This window comes from Euprymna scolopes, chromosome 42 (assembly GCF_053919585.1).
Source record: "Euprymna scolopes isolate OS-2025 chromosome 42, ASM5391958v1, whole genome shotgun sequence".
NCBI lineage: Eukaryota > Metazoa > Mollusca > Cephalopoda > Sepiida > Sepiolidae > Euprymna > Euprymna scolopes.
Genome location: NC_136523.1, coordinates 22,453,581 through 22,477,161, shown reverse-complemented (window position 1 = coordinate 22,477,161; position 23,581 = coordinate 22,453,581). Strand labels below are relative to the sequence as shown.

Genomic DNA, 23,581 nt, shown 5'->3' with positions numbered 1-23,581 from the left:
TTAACAATAAAAACTTAATTGGCAGGTGCACAGATTTAATGATAATGAGGTCAAACATATCCTGCAGTTCTGATGCGAGGCATCCCCCCACCCCAACTTTGGTTGTTTGTTTCCCCAAGATGTTAGGAGAGGTGGGACCAACTCCATTTAAGAAGGGAGTGTCCAATTGAATAGCAATTGTCTGATATAAGGGGTTCCCACCCTGTATTGACCAAAACCTGATTGCTTTCTGGACGTTCCCGGCACGAGGGCAGGGGAACCTGTCTTCGTTTCAGATTAATTTCGGTTTTATACGAAAAAGCCGACCATACATGAGGGGAGCCGAAGTAGCAACAATTTTGTAAAAGTCGATGTAAATAAATCTAGACGCGACGCGCGTTCACAAATCGTACATATTACAATGTACACGGTATATAAAAACTTCTAAAACGTAGTAACCCCAATATGAAAGAAATTCTAGACAACCACCAAAATCTGTTCAGAAGAGAGAAGGAAGATCAAGAAGAGATGAGTATAAAGCATGCAGAAATAAAAAAATTGCAAATGTATTCGCTGTATCAACACGACAATGTAGTTCTTTAACTATGGCTAGGTCTGATTTTTGTTTCTCTTATAAACCTGAATATATGAGATTTATTATTATATTAGCAGTTCAGCCCGGCTTTGCTCGGGCCCTATGTACGATACATAACTATGTGCATATATTAAAAAGTTTGACTCGTGTCTAGGTAACTAACATCTAAACTTACATGTGTTTAGACCCAAAATTGGTGGAGGAGTTTGGTAGAGTCTGCAAAGGTCAACTCTTTCAACTCTAACCTCTTGGCAGCCAAATTTTCGGCCAAAAACCAATTAAAAAGCTTGCCCTATATCTGAATACACTTTACGTAAAATTTCAAATGTTTAAACCAAAAATTGACTGAGTAATTTGGTAGAAACCGCAGGGGTCAAATGTTTTTTTCAATTTTGACCTCTTAACATTTGCTTTGGGCTCTAATCAAATTAAAATGTTTGATCAATGTCCAAGTAACCTAAATCTAAAATTTCAAGTATTTATACCCAAAATTGGCGGAGGAGTTTGGTAGAGTTTTCAAAGGTTAAATTGTTGGATTTTGACCCCTTGAAAGCCAAATTTCTGGCCGAAAATCGATTAAAAAGATTTTCCCAATACCCCTTATATCAAATCTTGAGTCTGTAGACTGAAAATTGATAGAGTAGTTTGGTAGGGAAACGTACATACAGACATGCACACAATCTTACTTTTATAGATATGTAAATAAACCCTATACAAACCTTTAACTTTTGTTCTTTTTAAATGGTATTAAATATTTAAATTATTGATTATTAGTTATTCTAAACTGAAATTTATTCAGTGGTTACAGTTTATGACCATGTAAAAGTGTAATATTTCTATCCCTTTCTCTGTCCCTACCTCCATTAGACAACTCGAGCCAATATAAACAATATAACTATGAAAAAAAAAAAAAAAAAAAAAAAAAAAAATTACATCCCTTCAGTTAATGGTTGCAAAACAGACTAGATGATTATATTACAGGATGTGTGTATGCTTTGATAGCATTAAATAATAATAAATAGCATTAAATGATATTAAATAGCTTTTTGATTCCATCAAATCACCAATCATTTTCTTTAAATTTTAGATATTATCCCTCTGGAGTTATGCTGATAAAAAAAAACCAACTTTGTGGATGTTTGTTGTGTAATTTTCAAGTTTTGCTGAACATCAGCTTTTTATACAATAGATTAGATAAGGGTATGTGTGTGTGAGGGGGGGTGAAGAAGGAAAACAAAGCAAAAACAAAATAAAACCTATAATAATCATCATCATCATACACAATATCTGAGAAGGGGATTTCAAAGGAGGTGGGAGAAGTAGAAAGAAGGATTAATGGGAGCTCAGGCATGGATCAAGAAGAATCGTTTCTTTTAGTTGGGATTGATAAAAACACCAAAAACCCACTTACCTCTTATAACAATAACACTGCATAAATTTTTTTTTTTTTTTCTAGAATAAATATGAATTCTTTTTTTTTTTTTTTTTTTGCAGGTGAGAGGGGGGGGATGATGCAAAATATTTGTAAAAATTTGCTTTTTAATGCAGACACATTAATGTTTATCATTTTAAAATTAGATATGTGTACAAAAAATGGGTTTTACTTTTGGAGCGAGCCTTGTAAGAACATGAAGTATCTTAGCATATCATTATTAGGGCTAGGACAACAGCATATTCTTTTCATTGTTTTCACTCTTTAGTATGTATCCGTTGATATCTTATATGCTTTTATATAGAGTGATGTGGTTAACTGTGTCGGATATATACTAGAGAGTCAAAACAATGAAAAGAATATGCTGTTGTCATATGCCTAGTGTTAATATATATTTTTTAAAAATTTTACTCATTAAATCTCTTGAGATAATTAGAGCTAGGACAAAAGCATATGCTTTTCATTGTTTTGATTCTCGAGTGCATCTGATGATATCTTACATGCTTTTATACAGAGTGATGTGGTTCTCGGTTGATTGTGTCTTTGTTGGATATATACTTGAGAGTAAAAACAATGATAAAAAAATATTCTGTTGTCATATAGCCCTAATCATTATATAGACAAATCGTTCATTTATTTGGTGGAATTCATGAAAGCACCTACTTATCCATCTACTATTATATAAAAGGAGCTGTATGTGTGCGTACGTGCAGGTGTTTCCTATGGACTCTAAAACGGCTGGACCGAGTTTTATGAAATTTCACATGGAAGGTACTATATGTGCCTGGCAGTGTTCTGAGATAGGTTTTGTATCAGAATGCGTCCGATAATCGGAATAATCCAATGAAAGAAAGAACAGGCGATTTCGACTAAAGTTAACACCTTACACAGCCTTACATCACAAGGACTTTTGAGAAGTTTTATTACCAGACAAGCCGAAAAGCGAGACATAAAATCAACAGTATATAATTTGATATGACAGAGGCATATTCGAAATGAATGTTTCTCTTTAGAGCACAATTGAAGCATGATACTTGACTTTCATTTTAAACTTTAATGCAAGCTATTATATATAAAAAAATAATTTTATAAAATCAACAGTAGGTTCTCTACAGTGTACAGTAGACTACAATGTATTGTGGACTAAGTTACTGCGGGGAGGCAGATGAATCTTCTCTCCAGTACACGACCGTGGGTGGCCAACTAGAGCAGGCAATCAATTAATTTGATTAAAAAATGAGCGATTTCACCAATTTCAACGACAATAGCATGTGAGTGTCAATCGATCATCATTCAATTTCTGGGCAACGTTAGGTTTTCCTGCTAGTTAAATTGTGTGCGAGTACATTTCCCTACCAAACTACTCGGTCAATTTTCAGTCTACACTTGGGATTTTGATATAAAGGAGTATTGAGATTTGGAAAATCTTTTTAATCGGTTTTCGGCAAAAAATTTGGCTGTCAGGAGGTCAAAATTCAACGATTTGACCTTTGAAAACTCTACCAAATTCCTCCACCAATTTTGGGTTTAAACACTTGAAATTTTAGATGTAGGTTACTTGGACATTGATCAAACTTTTTAACTTGATTTGACCCCAAAACAATAAATGTTAAAGCGTCCAAATTGGGGTCAAAGTTTTTAAAAATTTGACCTCTGCAGTGTCTACCAAATTACTCAGCCAAGTCTAAACATTTGAAATTTTACATAAAGTGTATTCAGACATAGGGCAAGCTTTTTAATCAGTTTTTGGCCGATAATTTGGCTGCCAAGGGTCAAAGTTCAAAAGATTTGACCTTTGCGATTTCTAGCAAACTATTCAGCCAATTTTGGGTTTAAACATTTGAATTTTTACAGAGTATTCAGACATGCACCACACTTTAATCAGTTTTTGGCCGATAATTTGGCTGCCAAGAGGACAAAGTTAAAAGCATTGACCTTTGCAGACTACCAAACTTCTCTGCCAATTTTGCGCCTAAACACTTGAAATATGCACATAAAGTTATGAACAGTACATAGGGCCTGAGCAACGTCGGGCTGAACTTCTAGTGTATATCATTATTTCTTGATTTGAACTGCGTCGGGCTGAACTGCTAGTGTATCATTATTTCTTGATTTGAACTGCGTCGGGCTGAACTGCTAGTGTATCATTATTTCTTGATTTGGTTTTGGCTATAGTATCAAAGCCCAATATTTTGGAAATATTTTGTATTGGATACGTTTTTTTTTATCATGTTTAACATTTTCTTATTTTGATTTCAAATTTTTTTATTTTCATACTTTCATAAACATTGACTTATAGAAATTCAAATGAAAAACTTACTTTTAAAATTAAAAAGAAAACTGATTTTTTGTAATTTCATAAACATATTTCTTATAAAATTTCAAAGAAAACTTTTAAAATTTTTTCATTAAACGTGCAAATAAAAACTAATTGTGTTAATTTTATCAGTATAATTTTGTTAATTTTAATAGTATACTTTTCAATAACGTTTTTTTTTTCTTATATTTCAATAAATCGCTTTACAACAGAAATACTGAAGAACAAGAAAAGTGAAGGAACTGATTTGCCTTGTCACTGCTTCCGGTAGCGTGACACCATAATTTAGGAAACGTGTTAGCCGATTACAGCCCTTGATTTTAGTTTTTATAAATAGGCATAAAAGTGATGCAAAACTGTCCTATTTATTAATATTAAATGGCTTCATGTCTTGCCTAGAACGATTTATATATGACTACTTCATTTAGTCACATAAATTCATATACGAGAGTATAATTTTATGCGTAAACTTTAAGTATTTACTTCAACAGTGCTCAATACATAGATAGAGCTAGATAGCAAGTTATAAAAATATATGGCAATTAAGCTACACAGAATATTCTGCGTTTTCATTCATGTTAGAATTTGTCAGCCCTATGCTTAAACCTGACGAATTCCAACGTGAATTAAACGCGGAATATTTTGTGCAGTTTAATTGCCATATATATTTTTATAACTTACTGTGTGTGTATATATATATATATATATATGTAAATACATACACACGTTTGTATATAATTTCATATATCAACATAAATAAGGAAACATTTTATGTATCAATTTTCACTATTAATTCAGTGCTCAATATACGAATAGAGCCAGGTAGTAAGTTATGAAAATATATGGCAATTGAGCCACACAAAACCTTCTGTATAGCTTAACTGCCATAAATTTTCATGATTTTGACTTTGGTAATCATGTATGACGTCATAAAGAACGAATGGTTGCTCATTTTATGACATCGTCTATTTTCAAGTGAGCATGTATTTTGATCTTAAAAAGTAATTATTTCTTCACCCCCCCTCCTACATACAAGTAACCTGCTGTATATAATTCACGTTATTCATCTACCTGACACCCACCCACCCATTTTTCAATAATCCATCATTTTATATTCATACATTGTTTAATCATTGGCAAAGTGTTCTTATGTAGTTTTAGTATCGAAAATCGATAAATAAAAAAAATCCAATTGAAGGAAGACCGATTTTGACCTAAAAATTTTATACAGCCTAACATCACAAGTCTTTTTTTTTTTTTTTACTTGGGAGTCACCACTTATCAAGGCCGAAGGTTACTCGAGGATAAGGGTAAATGAATGTAAGATGGTAGTGTAGTAATAGTTAATGGTGTAAATTGGGTAGAATTTGATTATTTAAGGGGACGCTCCAACAAGAACTGGTTTACATTGGATTTGAAGGCGACCATATTGTATTCAACCGGTAAGCAGGCCAGCAGAACAGTGTTCCACGGGCGGGCGGTTCTGGGAAAGAAGCTTTGTTCATGGAATCTGTATATTTATTTTGTAAAAATTTGATAAGAGGGAATCATAGATTAGACTTCAGTTGAGCATTTACTATGAAAATAACAATAAAGCAGAGAAAGGCTTGCAACTTCTATCTGTAGAAAAAATGGTTGCAGGGAAGAAAAAAAAAAATCACATACTAGGCTGTGAAACTACTCCATTTTCTGGAGTACCTGGATATTATACAGATGAAAGGTTGCATCAGCAGTGATATACCTCATCATCAGTCATATGCGTCTGCAGCTGAGATTGAACTTACTACATGAGTCTGTAGTGTAATTCAAATCTTGTCGGTAGATGAATACTTGATGCTTCGCCAGGGCTATCAAGGGTATTTTTTTTATCGTGACGCCATCACTAGATGGGTTGCCTACCATGGCATAAGAGAAGCCCATCTACCCTCGAGAGAAGGATAGACCATGCCACTTCACCAACCTGGTATTTTACCTTCAGGTACATGCAGCGCATCACTTTTCCAAATGGTCACCCATCTCATACTGGGCAGGCTTGACGTTGCTTAACTTTGGTGATCTAGCGAAAACCGGTGTGTCAACGTGATTGTGTTGTGTATTTTAACTGATAACACCCAAGTCATATTTTTAAAAAGATACTTTTGAAATAACTACTATATATTGGGTACAATATAATAATCAATATTGTATTAATTAGCTCTATTATAATAAATACAGGATCTGTACAAATCAAAATATACTCAAGTACACTATACAAAACAACAGAGTGATCCAACCATTTTTCCAGTGCATCTGAGAAGTTTTATCACAGTACAAGCAGAAAGGCTCAACCTATAAAATCAACAGTAAGTTCTTTTATAAGAATACATGGTGCATTTGAAACCAAATTTTTAAAGCACAAATGAAGCATGATATTTTAATTTTGCATTTTAAACTTTAAATCAAGCCATTATTCAAAGATAGTTTTATAAAACAGGTTCTCTACAGTGCAATGTAGACTACTATTAAGGTATTGTGGGTTAAATCACTGAAGGGGGAATGTGAAGCTCCCTCCCAGTGCACTGTGAGGGTGAATCCTCAACCATAGCAAGCAATCAATCGATCGATTTGATTGGAAAATGAGCGATTTGATAGATTTTAATGAAAATAAAAGTATGGGAGGGTGAAACATTGTATTTTCATTCAATCCCTAACAATGTCGGGCACCTCTGCTAGTATATATATATATATATATATATATATAGTATAATGTATCTGCATATAAAGGAAATTTAATAAAATCTTAAGTGAAAGAAAATTAACAAATATTTTTTTGTGTGTGAGTGCAAACCAGAAAGATAAAGTGCTGTCATAAAGAGATGGGCATAGTAGCGAGGTGGAGAGGGGTGAGAGAAAGAGAGAGAGAGAGAGAGGGGGGGGGGTAGTAGCGGATTGGAGAGAGCGACATGGAGGTGGGGGAGGGGAGAGAAAGAGTGCGACAGAGAGGGAGAGAAAGAGTGCGACAGAGAGGGAGAGAAAGAGTGCGACAGAGAGGGAGAGAAAGAGTGCGACAGAGAGGGAGAGAAAGAGTGCGACAGAGAGGGAGAGAAAGAGTGCGACAGAGAGAGAAAAGGAAAGAAGAGATGATTGTGCTCTTACTTAGTTGACTGCAACTGCATTTCCAACTGCTGCAACTGGGAGGAGACACTTTGGGCCGCAGCAGCTCGACTTCGGACACTGGACAGCTGGGATAACAATTCTGTAAAGACAGGTTCAATAAAATGGAAATTGGAAGGAAAAAAGTAAAGAAAGTGTTATTTAATGAATGTTAAATGGAAAAAAGAAACATTTAATAAAAAAGAAAAAGAAATTAAGTGAGAAAATGAGTTTTTTTTTTGTTTTTTTTTTAAGAAATGGAAACAAATCCCAAAAACAAAATGGACCCAATCTTCAACTGATAACAGTCCCATTGGCATTCCCCATTAAAAGAGCTTCAAACGATTAGCAATAAACCAACTTCTTCTCAAAGTGCAAGGCGGTAAAATCTGGGAAGATGGACCTCCAAGAACTGCGTAGAACCATATCTCGATACAATAGAAGCAAGCCTAGTGAGGAATTTACTTTCACTATGACTAATGTTTGTACAAACGTTAAAAAATCTAAGGCATAGCTGAGAAAAGTGTAGAATGAATGAATAATTTGGAGGCCATTTTATCCTTATAATCCCTCCTAGGATAGCAACTAGAGTTATCCCGGAAAATCAGTTCTGGCAAAAATTTACTTGCACCATGACTAATGTTTATGCAAAATTAAAAAAAAAAAATCCAGGGTGTAGTTATTGAAAAAAGTGTGAACAAATGAACAGGAGTGAATTACTAGGTCCAATCCCTTCTTTGTCAGGGAACCTAAACAAAAGGTCACCAACAGCAAAATGACTGTTGAACAGAATGAGAAAATATTATCGACTGACAAACGCCAATGAGAGTTGTGGTAACAAAAACAAAATGTATCCCTACTTTCCTATCAGAAATATAATTAAAAAAATATCTGGAATAAGAGATGAATTTCCCATTCTAGAGGACCATGGCCTTCCTACGTGTGTACATAAAAAAATGCTTTTAAAACACAGGAAACTAATTAAATATTCATCTTCGCACATTGCCAAGTGCAATCCTGGACTTTATATAAAAACAATGCCAAACAGACTTATTCTGCCTAACAGTATCACCATGTGGAGTAAGAAGAAAAAAAAAAAGAAATCATGATAAAGGAGAGTATCCACCGAAATATACTGATTTAAATACATACACATTCCTTTATATTGCTTATTTAAAAATCTTTGAGTTGGTTGCCTTTCGAAACAAGCATCAAATATTCTTTTAATCATTTGTAAAAAAAAAAATGAGAATAAAAATAAAACAAAAAATCGTGACAAAATTTAGAGTAAAAAAAAAAAGAAAAAAAAAAAGATTGCAACACAACTCATGCAAATAAGTAAATAAGACCCCCCCCCCCCCCCCCGCAAAAAAAATTTCATACAAAAAGTCACATTTCAAAAAAAAAAAAAAAAAAAAAGCAAGTGTACACTTTCCAAATTTTTCTTGATTTTGACAGTAAAAAAAAAAATAATTCAGCCATAAACAAAAATAACGAGAATAAAAATAAAACAGATAAAAAATCGTGACAAAATTTACAAAGTAAAAAAAAAAGATTGACACAACAAACTCATACAAATAAGTAAATAGGACCCCACCAAAAAAAAAAAAATAGTCATGTTTTCAAAAGAGGTAAATGTATAATCTTCAAATTTTTCTTAATTCTTACTCAGAGTAAAAAAAAAAAAAAATATAATAATTAGGCCATAAACCACTTTTAGAAACATTCTGCACAGAAACTTGACTGAAGATTAACATAATTAAAAACAATCAGAAATTAGAAAAAAATGCTGCCCAAATTTACTATCTTTTGTCTGTTTGTCTGAACAGCAGGGATAATTCCTGTTTGTTTCTCTTGTGATCCGTTTTTTCCATTTGGAGTGCCAATGTTCAAATGTTCCGTTTGAGTGTAAAAAGAAATTTGCTATAGCAGCGAACATTTTCGACTTCCATGAATCGTCTTCAGGTAAGTGATGAAGTAAAAAATTGCATTTAGTGAATTTATTCAGTAAGTCGATTAAATTCGTTTAAAATTTTTAAAAGCAAATAAACGTGCCCTCCGCCTCATATTGTACTTGATTGATGCTCGGTTTGTTTATGCAAAGGAGTAGGGCTTCAATTGTTGGGAGGCGCAGATCACAATGTGAGACCGCTAAAATGGGCACCATTACAAAAAACCTATAGCACATGACGTCCCCAAATACAAATTCAGAAACATTAATAAAAAAAAACATCGCTATTTTAGCTGTCTTACATTGTAACCCCTCCCCATTCATGAAAGCCCTACTCATTTGCATAAACTGACCATCAATTAGGCTCAATATGAGGGGAAGGGCATGTTTAAGCGCTTTTAATGATTTAATACGATTTTAATTGACTCTTTGAATAAATTCACTAAATGTAATTTTTTAATTCATCACTTGCCTGAAGACGAAAGTCGAAAATGTTCGCGACTACGACAAATTTCTTTTTACACTAACAGAAGATTCGAACATTTGCCCGCCAAATGGAAACGATGGATCACAAGAGAAACAGGAATTACCTCTGCTGTGAAATGAAACATGTGTAAGATAATCAGGTAGATATGTTGTCTTGCTTTCTTTTTGAAAATAAGTGTTCCAAGAACTTTATGGGTTTTAAATTAAAAAAAAAAAAAAAATATATATATATATATATATATATATATATATATATATATATATAAAATTCTTCTCCATGGAAAATTCAGAAATACATGAAAACGCACATGCACAAAAATCTTGATATTGAAAATTTATTCAAAGTTTTAATAAAAAAAAGAACAAAAAAACTTATAAAGCTATAAGGAAGGTACACAAAATTTTAATTATTGACAAGGAATACAAATAAAAGAAAAACTTATTGCATGGAGTTTCAAAGAATGCAATTTTTCTCATCAGAGGGAAGAGGTTTGCAAAACATACAAATTTTGCAGGTTAATGCATCACAAGAAACAAATATGAAGTTTATCGTATTTGTATAAAAAAGTCATTTAATAGTTTGAGACAGTTTATAGGCATTCAAGGGGATTGAGAAAGCAAGAAACGGAAAAAAAGGGAGAAAAAGGATATGACAAAAATCCAATGGGAAAGATGGTAAAATCCAGAACAGGAAAAATCCGAAATGAGTTTTTGTAATCCATGAGAAAACAGAAATATAGATGCAAATGTCCAGGGTTAAATGGAACTTCAAGAAAAATCATGAGGTTGTGGAGAAGTCAGTATATGCAACATTCATTTTAAAAAAAATAACGGATCAAGGAAAAAGAGGTGTTGAAATGAAGATAGCAAATGAAATCAGGAAGGGGGGGGGTGAGAAAAAGAAAGAAAAATGAAAAAAAAGTAAGAGTACAACAACCGTAGAATGCCTTTCGGATGAGCGGAGAAGGAGAATATATTGGCCATTGGTTTGTATAAAAGTAACTTAGTCCGCTACAACAAGCTGCGGCCCTAACTTTTCAAAAACCATTACATCATGCTTACCTCCTTAGAGAAAAATCATAACATTTAAAAATACAAGTTGAAAATTGATCAGAAATCTATATATCTATAAAAGTGAACGTGTGTGTGTGTGTGTGTGTACACATTTCCCTATGCAATAACTGTCAATTTTAAGTCTGCAGGCTCGAAATTTGATATACAGGGTATATATATAAAAATGTTAAAATAAAGCTTGCATTTCATTTCAAATGGCAGGAATTGTTTAACCATTTGTTTTCTCTCTTTCGTTAAATATTTGAAATCGTTACATTTTTTTTTTTTTTTCGCTAACATGTGATATACAGTGGAATCTCTAGATATGAAAGATTCTGCTTACAAAATTTTCAGTTTACGGACCATGCAAAATTTTTTTTTGTCCTTGCATACGAAAAAAATACCAAAGATTCAAGCGAGAGAAAGAGTATTTCGAGGCAACTTATTTGAAAAATTGTTAAAATCATGGTTTTATTTAACTTTAAAAAAATCTAGAAAATTTGCTTTGATCTTTTATCGGGAAAACATTTTTCTTTGACATGAATTTATTTTTTCTACTAACTACCCATGAATTAAACTTATTCTAAAAATTGAAAAATTATGGTGCGATTACAATTTCTTTCACATCTGAAGAATATAAACTGAAGATTTTGTTCTAATTTTTATCGTGCACCCTCTAAAATTTTATCTCCAACACCTATGGTGTCTAGCATTCCCAAAATGGTCACCCATTTGGTACTGGCAAATCTCCTCATTGCTTAATTTTGGGGGCTATGTAGGCAACAAATATATATATATATATATATCTTATGAAAAAAGAATTAAACCCTTATCTTCACTTAATCGTTAAAACAGACATTAAAAACACATGGAAATTTACACATCTAAATGACCTCTATTTATTCCTGTAAAGGCTACCACACTTTCTTCTAAACTATCATTAAATTTTGGATTTTTTTGATTTCGCCATGCGAAATCTATAGAGTGAAATAAAAGATGGAATTATTTGAAATTCAAGTGCTTATGTTATATTTTTGCATATTCTTATAGCAAATAATCCTAAATCTTATGTAGACAAAAAAAAAAAAAAAAAAAAAATGATTCAAAACCTTTTAAAAGAAATATTTGTGTTATCCATAAAAACAAAAATAGCAGTGAATGGTGTTTTTTTTTTTTTTTTTTTGGATTGTAGTTCTAATTCATACCAAATATCGTTGGATTACAGAAAGGATTGAGAATTTTATTAATGATTCCATGGGAGAGGGAGAGCACCTCATATATGAAGACGTGTGTCCAAAACAAAGGTTTTGCTGTACTGATCCTGAACTTGATCTGTCAGCATTTTTCAGTAGTATACAGCTGGAAAAGCTGCCATAAAACGTCAACACAGTTAGCCAATAAACAATGTTTTTACTAATAGAGGGGAGGGGGATTTTTTTTTTTTTTTTTTTTTTAATGACTTATCTTAAAAAAAAAAAAAAAAAAAAAAAAAAAAAATTTTTAAAATATTTTTCATCTGAGTTGTTTTCATTGTTACAAAAAAAAAAAAAAAATACTTTCTATAAAAAAAGGAAAAATTTTGGATTTTCGTTCATATTTGTTACCATATTTTATTTTTGTCGTAAACAACAAAAAAAATTTATTTGAAACGTTTGATAAAAAAAATATATATATATATATATATATATATATATATATATATATATACACACACACACTTGACAAAAAAAAAAAAAAATTCTTTCATATAATTAAACTAATGGTAGGTCTTATCTTTTGGTGTTGAAATTGTATTTTCAACGTTTCAAATTTGTCCGGCAGTGTTCCTGTTGGCTTTTTCCGGCTGCTTACCGTAAACTGCTGGAAGATGCCATTGTTGCCTTGGGTCAGATTCTGGAGCAGTAGTTGTTTTGCTATTCGCTTTTTTTTTTTTTTTTTTTTTTTTTAGGTGGAGTTTGTCAGTTTTTGCAAAAGCCTAATGTAACAGAGCATAGGCGTGTGTATGGCAGCAGCAGCTGTATGACAGCCAACGTATGATCAAGCCATATGCGAGATGACATCACAGCGATGAAGAAGGAAACCAAAAGATTATAAAAAAAAGACGTGGCCTGAGAAGGACTGAAATAGACATGTTACACATGTGGCCCAAGAACGACAGGGAAAGAAGACAGTATACCACATGTTCGACATGGCAGAGTTTTGTTAAATACATTAGAGTACAAGAAGACTTTTGAACAAGAGATGAGGCGTTACTCTGGAAGTACCTGTAAATAAATGTCCATTTTAATGGGAAAAAGTTGAATTTTTTGTTTCCTTGCGACTGTTTGTACACGTGTGGCATTTAAAGACTACACTAATCCTAAAGCAACATTTTTTCAGACTTCTACTTTGACAACGTAGTCCAAGAAAAGACGATGAAAATAAGACTAAAGTCAATTCACGACACCGAGAAAAAGTCTAAAGACGGATTTAAACTGTAGCCATGTTATCTGTGACCATAAATTACAAAGAAAAAAAAGCGCTTAAGTAAACAGCACATTGCATTGACAAAACTGATTTTTGTCCAAGCATTTGTGATAAATAGAGAAAGAAAAAAAATAAATTAAAAAAAAAATTAAAAAATTAAAACAACTACGCTGGGAAGGAGGTGAAGTACTGCGCGTGCTAGCGAAGGAAGGAATTAAGAAACATTTACCTGGAGAATATTCAAGAAAGACGTCCCAGAGGTCGGCCGCACACGAGATGGGAGCTTGAGGTCGACTATGATCTATGGAAGGTGGGTAGACGCACCCAAGAGAGAAAAACGAAGAAACAGCGCATGATAGAATATATATATCATCATCATATTTTGGAGTCTGACCGATCCAGAACAACATGAACCCAGTTCATCATCATCATCATCACACACAAAAATAAAATAAAAAAGATCCGGTAATCCATTGAAGTGACACAGCAAAGAGATTTAGAAAACTGGTTTTTCCATTAGAAAATCCATTCTCAGTAATGTGAATGAGGTTAATAATCAAAATCTCTTGAAACGCCTATCAATGCATGACCCTCAGGTTTAGAGTCAGCAACATTCACCAGAGGCGGATTGAACCAGCTTCCTCCAAAGAAGGTGGCAAGGGAATATTAAATTCATAAACAGTCCTCAGCTGCACGCATATCCCAATCAGGGAAGATAGCAACATTAGATTTTTGCGGTTTTTGCATGGAGGTGTTGACATCTTCCTATATACAGCACCTGGTATTCCCAATTGTTACCCATTGGGTACTAACCAGGCTCAATATTGCTTAACTTTGGTGATCTTAGAACCGGTGTGCTAACGTGATTATACCATATATAAGTTTAGCGGGGATGAGGTTAAGGAAAAAAAAAAAAAAAAAAAAAATTTTTTTTTAACGTAGACAAGGTCTTAGCCCCCCCCCCTCAACTTTAACCAGAAAAAAAAAAAAATCTCTAGAACCAAACTTAAAAAAGTCAACACCAATCACAGAATTAATTTTTATCAAATTAAAATCTTCAAATTACCAAACATTTTAGGAGATGTGAAGATTTCCTTCAAGATTTTCAAACGTAAAAGACCAGTTTTCTAATTTAGAAAAAAATATATTAAAAAAAAAAAAATTAATGAAAAATTGTTTTTAAATCATAAGCATAAAAAAGGGTTCTTACAAACATGATTAATAAGAAACCGAATACATTATGTCAAATTATTTAAAAATTGTGAAAAGTTATATTTATAGCATTGTATTGTCAAATGTGATAAAAATTAGTTTTTGCTTTCTAACTTGAATAACTTTTTTTGTTGTATAATTTATTTCTTATCTCATAATATAAAAAAATAAAACGATCGATTTAATGAGAATTTTCAAAGCAAAATGAAGCTTAAATAGTCAAACAATTAAAGAGTAATTTCAAAATTTATGCAAGGTTCAAGATTTCTTTTAATCCGAAACTGACATTTAATCACAGTATCATAAGTTTGGCCTGTCTGTCTCTCTCATATATATATATATATATATAGAAGAAGCGAGTAAATTCAATTCTATAGGAGGAGACTTATTGGGATAAAGCTCAACAAATTTCAATGGAGCTGATATAAGAGACAATAGGAGTTGAAAATGAATTCACAAACACTATACATTGGAAAATATAGAATGAGTCATTTATTTAATAAGGATATACATATATTTGGTTGGGGGATAAACGGGACTCTTTATACTTTGAGTCTCCTTTATCCCCCAACTAAATGTATGTATATCCTTATTAAATAAATGACTCATTCTATATTTTCCAATATATAGTGTTTGTGAATTCATTTCCCACTCCTATTGTCTCCTTTCTCTTTCTCTCTCTCTCTCTATATATATATATATATATATATATATATATAAAAACTAGTTTCGAAGACAATTACCGAAAAATGCTTGCCTCTTTGAAAAATTTAACAATTTTCCAAAAATTCTCATGGTTAATTTTTTCTTTAGTAAAATTTGTTTCTAATTATAAATTATAAATATAACTTTCTAAATAATAGAAAAAAAATGTGTATATATAAGAGTGTATTCGTAGGATAAAAATCCAGAGAATTTCCAGAGTTCATATAATAGTGCATAATAGCAAATAGAGCTTTTATATTAACATTTATTCATACAAATATGTACAAAATTAGCTTCACTGGCATAACAATGATTCAATCTGTAGTTATTAGTTAATAACTCAGATCTCCTCAGGCGAAAAATCTTTTCATATTGGGCTTGTAATAACTACAGATCAAAATAGTCACGCCAGTGTAGCAAATCTTGTACATACCCATATTAATAAATAAAAATATTTAATGTATAAAATTTCATGATTACAAACATTTTTGGCTACACATTTGCATACATATTTCAGTTTTAGTTGGATTAATTCTTTTGAAATTACCTTTTTTAGATAGTGTTTAATATTAGCATTTAATAAACTGAAAAACTAACAGGAAGCAATATAAACATTCATATATATATATATATTTTTTTTTTGCTTTAAGCTAAGGTCAAAAGTGGGGGATGGGTTTTAAGGGCAAGGGGATGGGAGAGGGAATATTCTAAAAATTGATGGTCATGATGATGATGATGACAATGATGATAAAGAATTTAATTTCTTTTAAGTTTCACGAGAAAACCTTTGAAAATACTTCTATTATATGAAAACAATTGGGTACAAAGATAAAGAAAGGGGGGAAAAAGACACGACCAGCAAAGCTAAGAACATGATGAGGCGGCAGATGTACAGATGTAAACCGTCGGATTGGGAATGGCAAGAGCAACATCAGCAGCAGCAAGCTAAAATACGAATGATTAAGAGAAGGAGAACAAGAAACGTAAATAATATAAACAGAGTACATTCCAGGTTTATAGAGAGAAGAAGAGTTAGCAACAGCAGTCTCGTCAAGAGAAGCTTAGGAAACAAATAGGTAGATAAAAACTTTTAAAGCCGGGCGGAGCAGATTGGTGAACAGAGCAACAGCAGAAGAAGCTAAAATATAAACAAAGAAACCAAGGTGGGTGGGCAAAGAATTAATAAATATAAAAAAAAAAATTAAAAAAAAAAAAAAAAACTTTAATTTTATTACTAGCCTGGGTGCCCGGCATTGCCCGGGTATTTGAAGGTGTGTGTTGAACAAAAAAAGTGGTAGTAGCAGGCTCGACCTGTACCACAAAAAAGGAAAAGAATGTGGAAAAAAAAAAAAAAAAAAAATGTGACATTGTGTCCATCGCCAATCCAGAAGTGGCGAAGATTTAAATTAAGGCTAGTCAATCGAAAAGAGGAGATGACTTTTGAAAATATCGGCAATCCCCCCCCTCCAACCCCTTCCTGTAGAAAAGTGGCCAGTTGAGGGTGAAGGAATTAATGCTTTTAGCCAATTTTTTTATATTTGTGGTCTGAAGGGTCGAGCTTCAAAACAATACTGATCTTGTGAAAATCCGTTGCCTCTGTTGAAAGTTTTAGGCAGACATACAAACATACAGGTGAGATTTATATTATAGACTAGTCTGGCGTTGCCCGGGTGTTTGGAGGTGTGTGTTGTGTATAAATAAATAAAAATAAAGTGGTAGTAGGCAGGCAGGCTCGAACCCATGATGCGAAGTTGGAAAAAAAAAAAAGTGAAAGAAAAACTGACGTCTTACTGCTACTCCATGACGCGACCGGAAGTTCAGAACATTAAAATTAGGCAAAGTCAATCTAAACGATACGATGACTTGCAAAAATAGCTTGCAAAAAAATCAACCCCTTCTTTTAGAAAACTGCCCAGTTTAAGGTGAAGGAATGAATGTTTTTGGCCAATTTTTCGATATTTGCCATCAGACGTCGAGCTTTAAAATGATACCGATCTTGTGAAAATCTGTTGCCTGTCGAAAGTTTTAGACATACATACATACATACATACATTTAAACAGACAGGTGAGATTTATATTATAGATTACTCATGGTTTTTAAAAAGATAATTTTCCTGTCAAAGACAATTTGTAGCATAGCATGGACGCGCATATGCAAATGCATGCAAAATGATGCCGCCCATAGAAAAAAAAAAAAAAAAAAAAAAGAAAAAGAAAAAAAAAGGATGATTACATTAGAAACGTGAATAACGTATAAGACGACGATCATGTGATGGACGTCACAGCGATAAGAATGAGAAAATAAATATTGTGGGGGAAAAAAAAAAAAAAAAAAAAAAAAAAAAAAAAAATGCAAGTTGAAGTTCTTTTCTATTCTTTGTCTACTTTGCGACTAAGGCAACATGTTGGTTCAATGTTACAAATGTACTGAATACACTATTCAGTACATTTGTAACAGTATATACTATATATGTTGCAAACGTACTGGATACCATGTTGCAAACGTACTGGATACCATGTTGCAAACGTACTGACTACTATAAATAATGTTACAAATGTACTGAATACTATACAAACTAGCGCGACTCTGGAAATTCCAAAGAGACTTGTATAATTTACTGCATTATTATTTTGCAATAATAAATATTTGTTAGGTTCAATACTCCTCAGAAATGACTTTTTTTCTACAAAAAAGAAAAAAAAAAAAAAATCGATATTGTCAGTTATTTGTTAAGTCAAGCATGCGGTTTGTGGAAATTTTTTAAAAAATTCAAGACATGCTTATTGAGAAAAGTGTGAACAAATGAATGGCCATAAAATTTGGGGGTATTTTGACCCTTAAAATGACTCCTGGGGAGCAACCAGAATTATCCCAGAAAATCCGTTCTGGCAAAAATTTACTTTCACCGCGACTAACATTTGTGCAAAATTTCACAAAAAATCCAAAGCATCGTTATTAAAAAAAGCGCGAACAAACAGGAGTGATTACTAGGTCTAATCCCTCCTTTCTCCTTTGCCAGTGGGGATTGATAAAATGAATAGACCCGTTCCTTATTTCTGTAGTAAACTTTGTAGCAATTTTATTCTTGCTAAAATAATATTGTTTTATTAGCATAAATTCATCAGCAAAATATTCAAATTAAAAAAAAAAAAAAAAAGAAGTCACTTTTTGCTTTTAACCATAAACAAACCGATCTCCACTTGTCTTTAATTGATATAAATGGCCCTCGTCTAAAGGAGGTTCATCCTAAGCTCAATTCTCTTCCTTATCTTCATCAATGATCTCCCAAATCACATTCCAAGTTCATTCGGCAACATATATGCAGATGACACTATGATCTATGGCAACAGTTCAAAGGCCAACACCACCACGATCTCTCAGAGTCTCTCTCCTCAGACCTTGAGCATGTTAGTGTAATGGGATAAAAAGTGGTTGGTTGTAACGCACCCAAAACCAAGCTTTTATTTTTTTCACCATAAACGCTCTGATCCCCACTTGGCCCCAATTGATATGAATGGCTCTCGTCTAAAAGACCCTCCCAGTTTTGACAAACTTCTAGGCCTGACTTTTACTCCTGATGTAAAATGGAAGACATCAAATCTGTTGCTTTATCACTCCAGAAGGTTTGGAAATCCTGCCCCAATCCTCTACCTATAAAAGCCAGATAGAGTACTGTTGTCATATCTGGATGAAAGCTTTTTCCCCTGCAACCTCTTTCCCACAGAAGAGACGCCATGAGCCTGTCTGCTCTATCATTATCTTCATGGTAAATGCTCACTTGAGCTTCAATCTATGGTCTCCCTGGCTAAACTTTCACAAAAAAACACTTGTCTAACTACAACCACTATCAACAATTTCCCCACTCCCTATCTGTGCCTAATTCTAAATGCAGATTCCACGAACCTTCCTTTCTAGAGCTACCCACCTGTGGAACTCTGTTCTGTTGTTCCGCTTTCCAGCTGATTACAGTATGCTCATCTTTAAGTATGATGTAAACAAATTCTTGTTGAGCCACCCTCCCCCAACTCATTTTTACCCTCATTTCCAACACTAATAATTAGGGCTATGACAATATTCTTATTGTTTTGACTCCTTAGTATATATCCGACACAGTTAGGCACAGTAAATCAACCAAGAACCACATCACTATATAAAAGCATATAAGATATCAAAGGATACACACTCGAGAGTCAAAACAATGAAAAGAATATGCTGTTGTTCTAGCCCTACTAATAATGCACTGTTATGTCAGTGGTGACTACTGTACATCATTAATCCTTATCCTTGAGTGGCCTTCGGACCTAGATAAGTGGTGACTCCCATGTAAAAAAAAAAAAAAAATTTGACTGTTCAGATCAATAGAATGACAATTTGATTTCTGAACAATTTATTTTAAAATCAATAAAATCAGAATTTTCTTTACCTCAACAACACCATTTTAATCATTAGTTACCATCTTTGCCAATAAAACAATTTTTTTTGTTAAATGCATGAAATGTGCTAACATGTACGCACGTAAAATGCCTTAGCGTATTATAAATAACAAAATTTTCAGCCAATTAAAAACGTGCAAAACTCAGACCACTGACTTAAAATGAGTGCTTTATACCAAATTGATAGCTGAATATGGTTAAATTTGTGCTCATTAAATACTAAACCTTATTAATCCCTAACTATGCACCGAACAGACACCATAATATTGTTTGATGCACCTCATAACGAAAGTCCATCATAAAAAAAAAAATAAAAAATATTCACCCAGATCAGTAGAGAAGTTTCTGAGAAAACTTGTAAAGTATGCTATTGTGATAAGTCATCTGTGTTTTGGATGGATAACATAATACTTAGTTTGTTGCACCTTATAGGTAAAGTCCAGAAAAAGAATTTCAGCCAGATTGGCCCAGTTGTTTCCGATTAACAGTGAAACAGACAAATTAAGAGAAATATAACGTACATTTAGTAGTCTACCTAGTTGATTCTTTGTAATAATGCAATAAGGATAAAAAATTATTTTTTACAATTTTTGTTTTTTTGTTGTAAATTTTTCATATCTATACTCCAATAATAAATCTGAATAATCTTTGTACATTTCCATAATGAATAGTTTTAAAAAGTTCTATCTTAAAATGTTATTAAATAGAATTACTGCAACTCATAACAGAAGTTCATAAAAATAATTTCACAGCAAGATCAGCAAAGTAGTTTCTGAGAAAACTCAGAGAGTAAATATGCTATTATGGTGGCTCATTGCTAACTGTGTTTCAAATAGACAGCATAATACTTAGCCAGCTGCATCTTATCATAGCAAAGGTTCAGCCAGATTGTCTCCGTAGTTTCCGAGAAAAAGTGAAACGGACAGACTAAAGGAAATATAATAATAGATTTAGTGGTTTATCTGGATGATTCTTTGGAAAAGGATTAAAAAAAAAAAAAAAGTTTTACAAAGTCAAATTTTTCATGTCTGTACTCCAATAATAAATCGTAAAAATCTCTGTACATAATATAAACAGAGTTTATAGACAAATAATTTAAATACGATAATTTTACTGCAATATAAAAACTCACTAATTTGCCTTTAAGGTGTATCAAAATTTGGAAAAAAGCTTTGCGAAACACACCCTAAAATAGTGAGAGGTGTTTTGAACCAATTTTCCAATACATAAAATCTTATGTAACTAGATGACCCGTGACCTGTTGGATCAATAAAATACATTGTACATTAGATTTAAAAAAAAAAAAAAAAAATGAAAGTTATCTTCATTTTTATTGGACCCTGTACATTAAATAGACACATAGATAGATATATTAAAAAAAGAAAAACAAATGTTAAAAGTTAGGTTCAACAAGATCAATATTTTAAACAGAATCCACAAACAAAACACCCACCTGTCAACACGTCCAATTTCCACACAAAGTCAAAGGATTTCAGAATACATTGTGATGTCATAATAGTAAATCCTATATTTCTCCTACTCCTTTTCTCTTTTTCTAATTATTTACATCATTCCATTCATCACTTTTCTTATCATTCATCTTTCCACTCACAATCTTACATTCAGATTAAAAAAAAAAACAAAAAAACCTTCCGGGCAACACCAGGTGTATATACCTGTTATTTACAAAAGTAAATCTTTAGGGCTACAATGTTTCAAAAAATAAACAAAACTACAAAACAAATTTAGTTCTTTCTTTCATTTGCCAACTTCTGCATGCTGTTGTTTTTCTTGGAAGACCCCTCTCTCCTACACCGAACCGACTTGTTTTTGGCAGAGGAAAGATCTCAGTTCTATCCAGACTTGGGAGCGTTTTACTAACCACTTAGCATTTTATCCCATTTCGCTGTAAATACTGCTTGCTTTTTAGTAAAGTCTCACCCACAACTCATGAAATTAAATAATTCTATATTTTTCTTGGTAAAAAAAAAAAAAGAAAAAAAAAAAAAAGAAAAAAAAAAACTTGGGGGGGGGGGGGCAACAATAATAAGTAGAACTGCCCATAATGTGAAGGAGGTATTGAAGTGACTGGAACTAGTTCATAGAATAGACCACACCGACTCGCATCCCACCCAAACATTTTGGCCGCAAACCACATTTATTGCATAATATTTCCAATGTTTTCTTGTAAAATTTATTATCATTATATATGAATAAATATTATCTATGTCATGATAAACTGATCAACCATTGGCTGTTTTAGCCGTGCAATAACAAAAAATAAAAGCTTGACTGAAGTTCATTCTCCTCCATTTTGGTCTGATTTATTCTTTAAAGTTTACTTTTTGCATCTCAATGAAGGAAAGCAATAATGCACTAACAAATACAGTTATACGAAAATTCCAACCAGAAAAAGTAATTTTTTCTGCAAGAAATTAACAAATTTGTTCTGAATATGTTCTGTTCACATGCTGTGATAATCTCCAATAAAAACACCAAAAAAATCAGAATCAAATATTTCTTCATTGTGAGTTTTTTTTTTTAAATAGGGATTTGTTAATTCATAAGATGCTGTCCACTTCGTATCTGTCTGCAATTGTAACTTACAAAATTGCAGTCATCAGAAAGTGATTTTTATTTAGGAAACCAATGTGACAAATGCAAATAATCTTGGTTGCACTCGTGTATCGTGGATTCCAGAGACAGGGTTCGTACAGACTTTCAATGTCCATTTCCAAGGACTTTCCAAAACCTTCTCCAGACAAAATTCAAATTTTCAAAACAAAATTTGATATATAAACAATGATATAATAAATGAAAATACTCCATCAACAACAGGAAAAGTCATTTTTATTTACATACAAAACAATATGCCTGTCAACAATCGTATTTAAATTCCCTGACCAACTTATATTTCGCTAACCAAGCGCAATTATAAATGTTATCTTCCCCCATTGTAAATTGGTGCACGCTGTGTTTGACTTAAATTTCCGGTATTGTCGATACAAGAGTTATGTCCCTTTATCACAAAACTACTCAATGTTATATGGAAACCATCAGCTAGTTTTGTGATAGTTGTGATCCACAACAATAAGATGTGATTTGAGAACAAAGTATTTCGATTTTATTTTCGATATTTAAAAATAGTTTAATGGTATTTTTATTGATACTTAAATAATTTAATAGTATTTCGATTTTATTTTTAATATTGCAACAAATTTTTACTGGACATAAAGAATACAATTTAAGGCCTTTAGTAGACATTTTCCATATTTTCAAAAGATTTTTCAAGGTAATAGAAATAAGGCCTTTTCAAGGCAAAAGACAAAATTCAAAGATTTTTCAAGCTTGTATGGAGAGAGAGAGAGAGAGAGAGAGAGAGAGAGAGAGAGAGAGAGAATGATGTTCCTACAATGTCGGTACATACAATTTCGTCATTGTACCCCCCCCCTCCATTAAATTTTACCATTTGTCTAGAGTCTCACTCAGAAATTAAGCAGTTAACTACAAGAACATTTTAACATGGCTTCTATGATAGCAAAGTGCTTGTGTTCAACTTGAGAGACAGCCATATGTGATGGTGTTCTTCAATTCAGGAATATCTTGAAACATTTTGATAGATATCTTTGAGATACGACCACTAATGTAGTACAAGTTAAAAGCAAAATTTTTATTAAAGAAAAAAAAAACCCTGCGATATGTCTACTTCACAGCTGTCGGCAATAGTTATCAGAAAGTGATTCTTTATGCATTGGATGGTTTTTTCAAAATTGACTTCCAAGCCTATCTCTGGTCAGTTCCTTAATCCTTTTTCTCTGA

General features: G+C 32.5%; 1 protein-coding gene and 1 non-coding gene across 7 annotated transcripts in view; both read right to left on the bottom strand.

Annotated features, from left to right (window-relative positions):
* Positions 1-23,581, bottom strand: part of LOC145266951 (E3 ubiquitin-protein ligase KCMF1-like) — a 139,889-nt gene that overhangs the window by 26,504 nt on the left and 89,804 nt on the right. For 3 of the 6 annotated variants that reach the window (XM_080122769.1, XM_080122771.1, XM_080122773.1), the window contains exons 6-7: positions 13,641-13,712; positions 7,459-7,558 (exon numbers count right to left, since the gene is read on the bottom strand). In XM_080122769.1, the coding sequence (XP_079978895.1) occupies positions 7,459-7,558; positions 13,641-13,712 (172 nt within the window). The remainder of the gene's footprint in view (positions 1-7,458; positions 7,559-13,640; positions 13,713-23,581) is intronic. The other 3 variants (XM_080122770.1, XM_080122772.1, XM_080122774.1) reach the window with 1 other exon arrangement.
* Positions 22,332-22,461, bottom strand: LOC145267362 (small Cajal body-specific RNA 8). Its single transcript, XR_013864846.1, has one exon.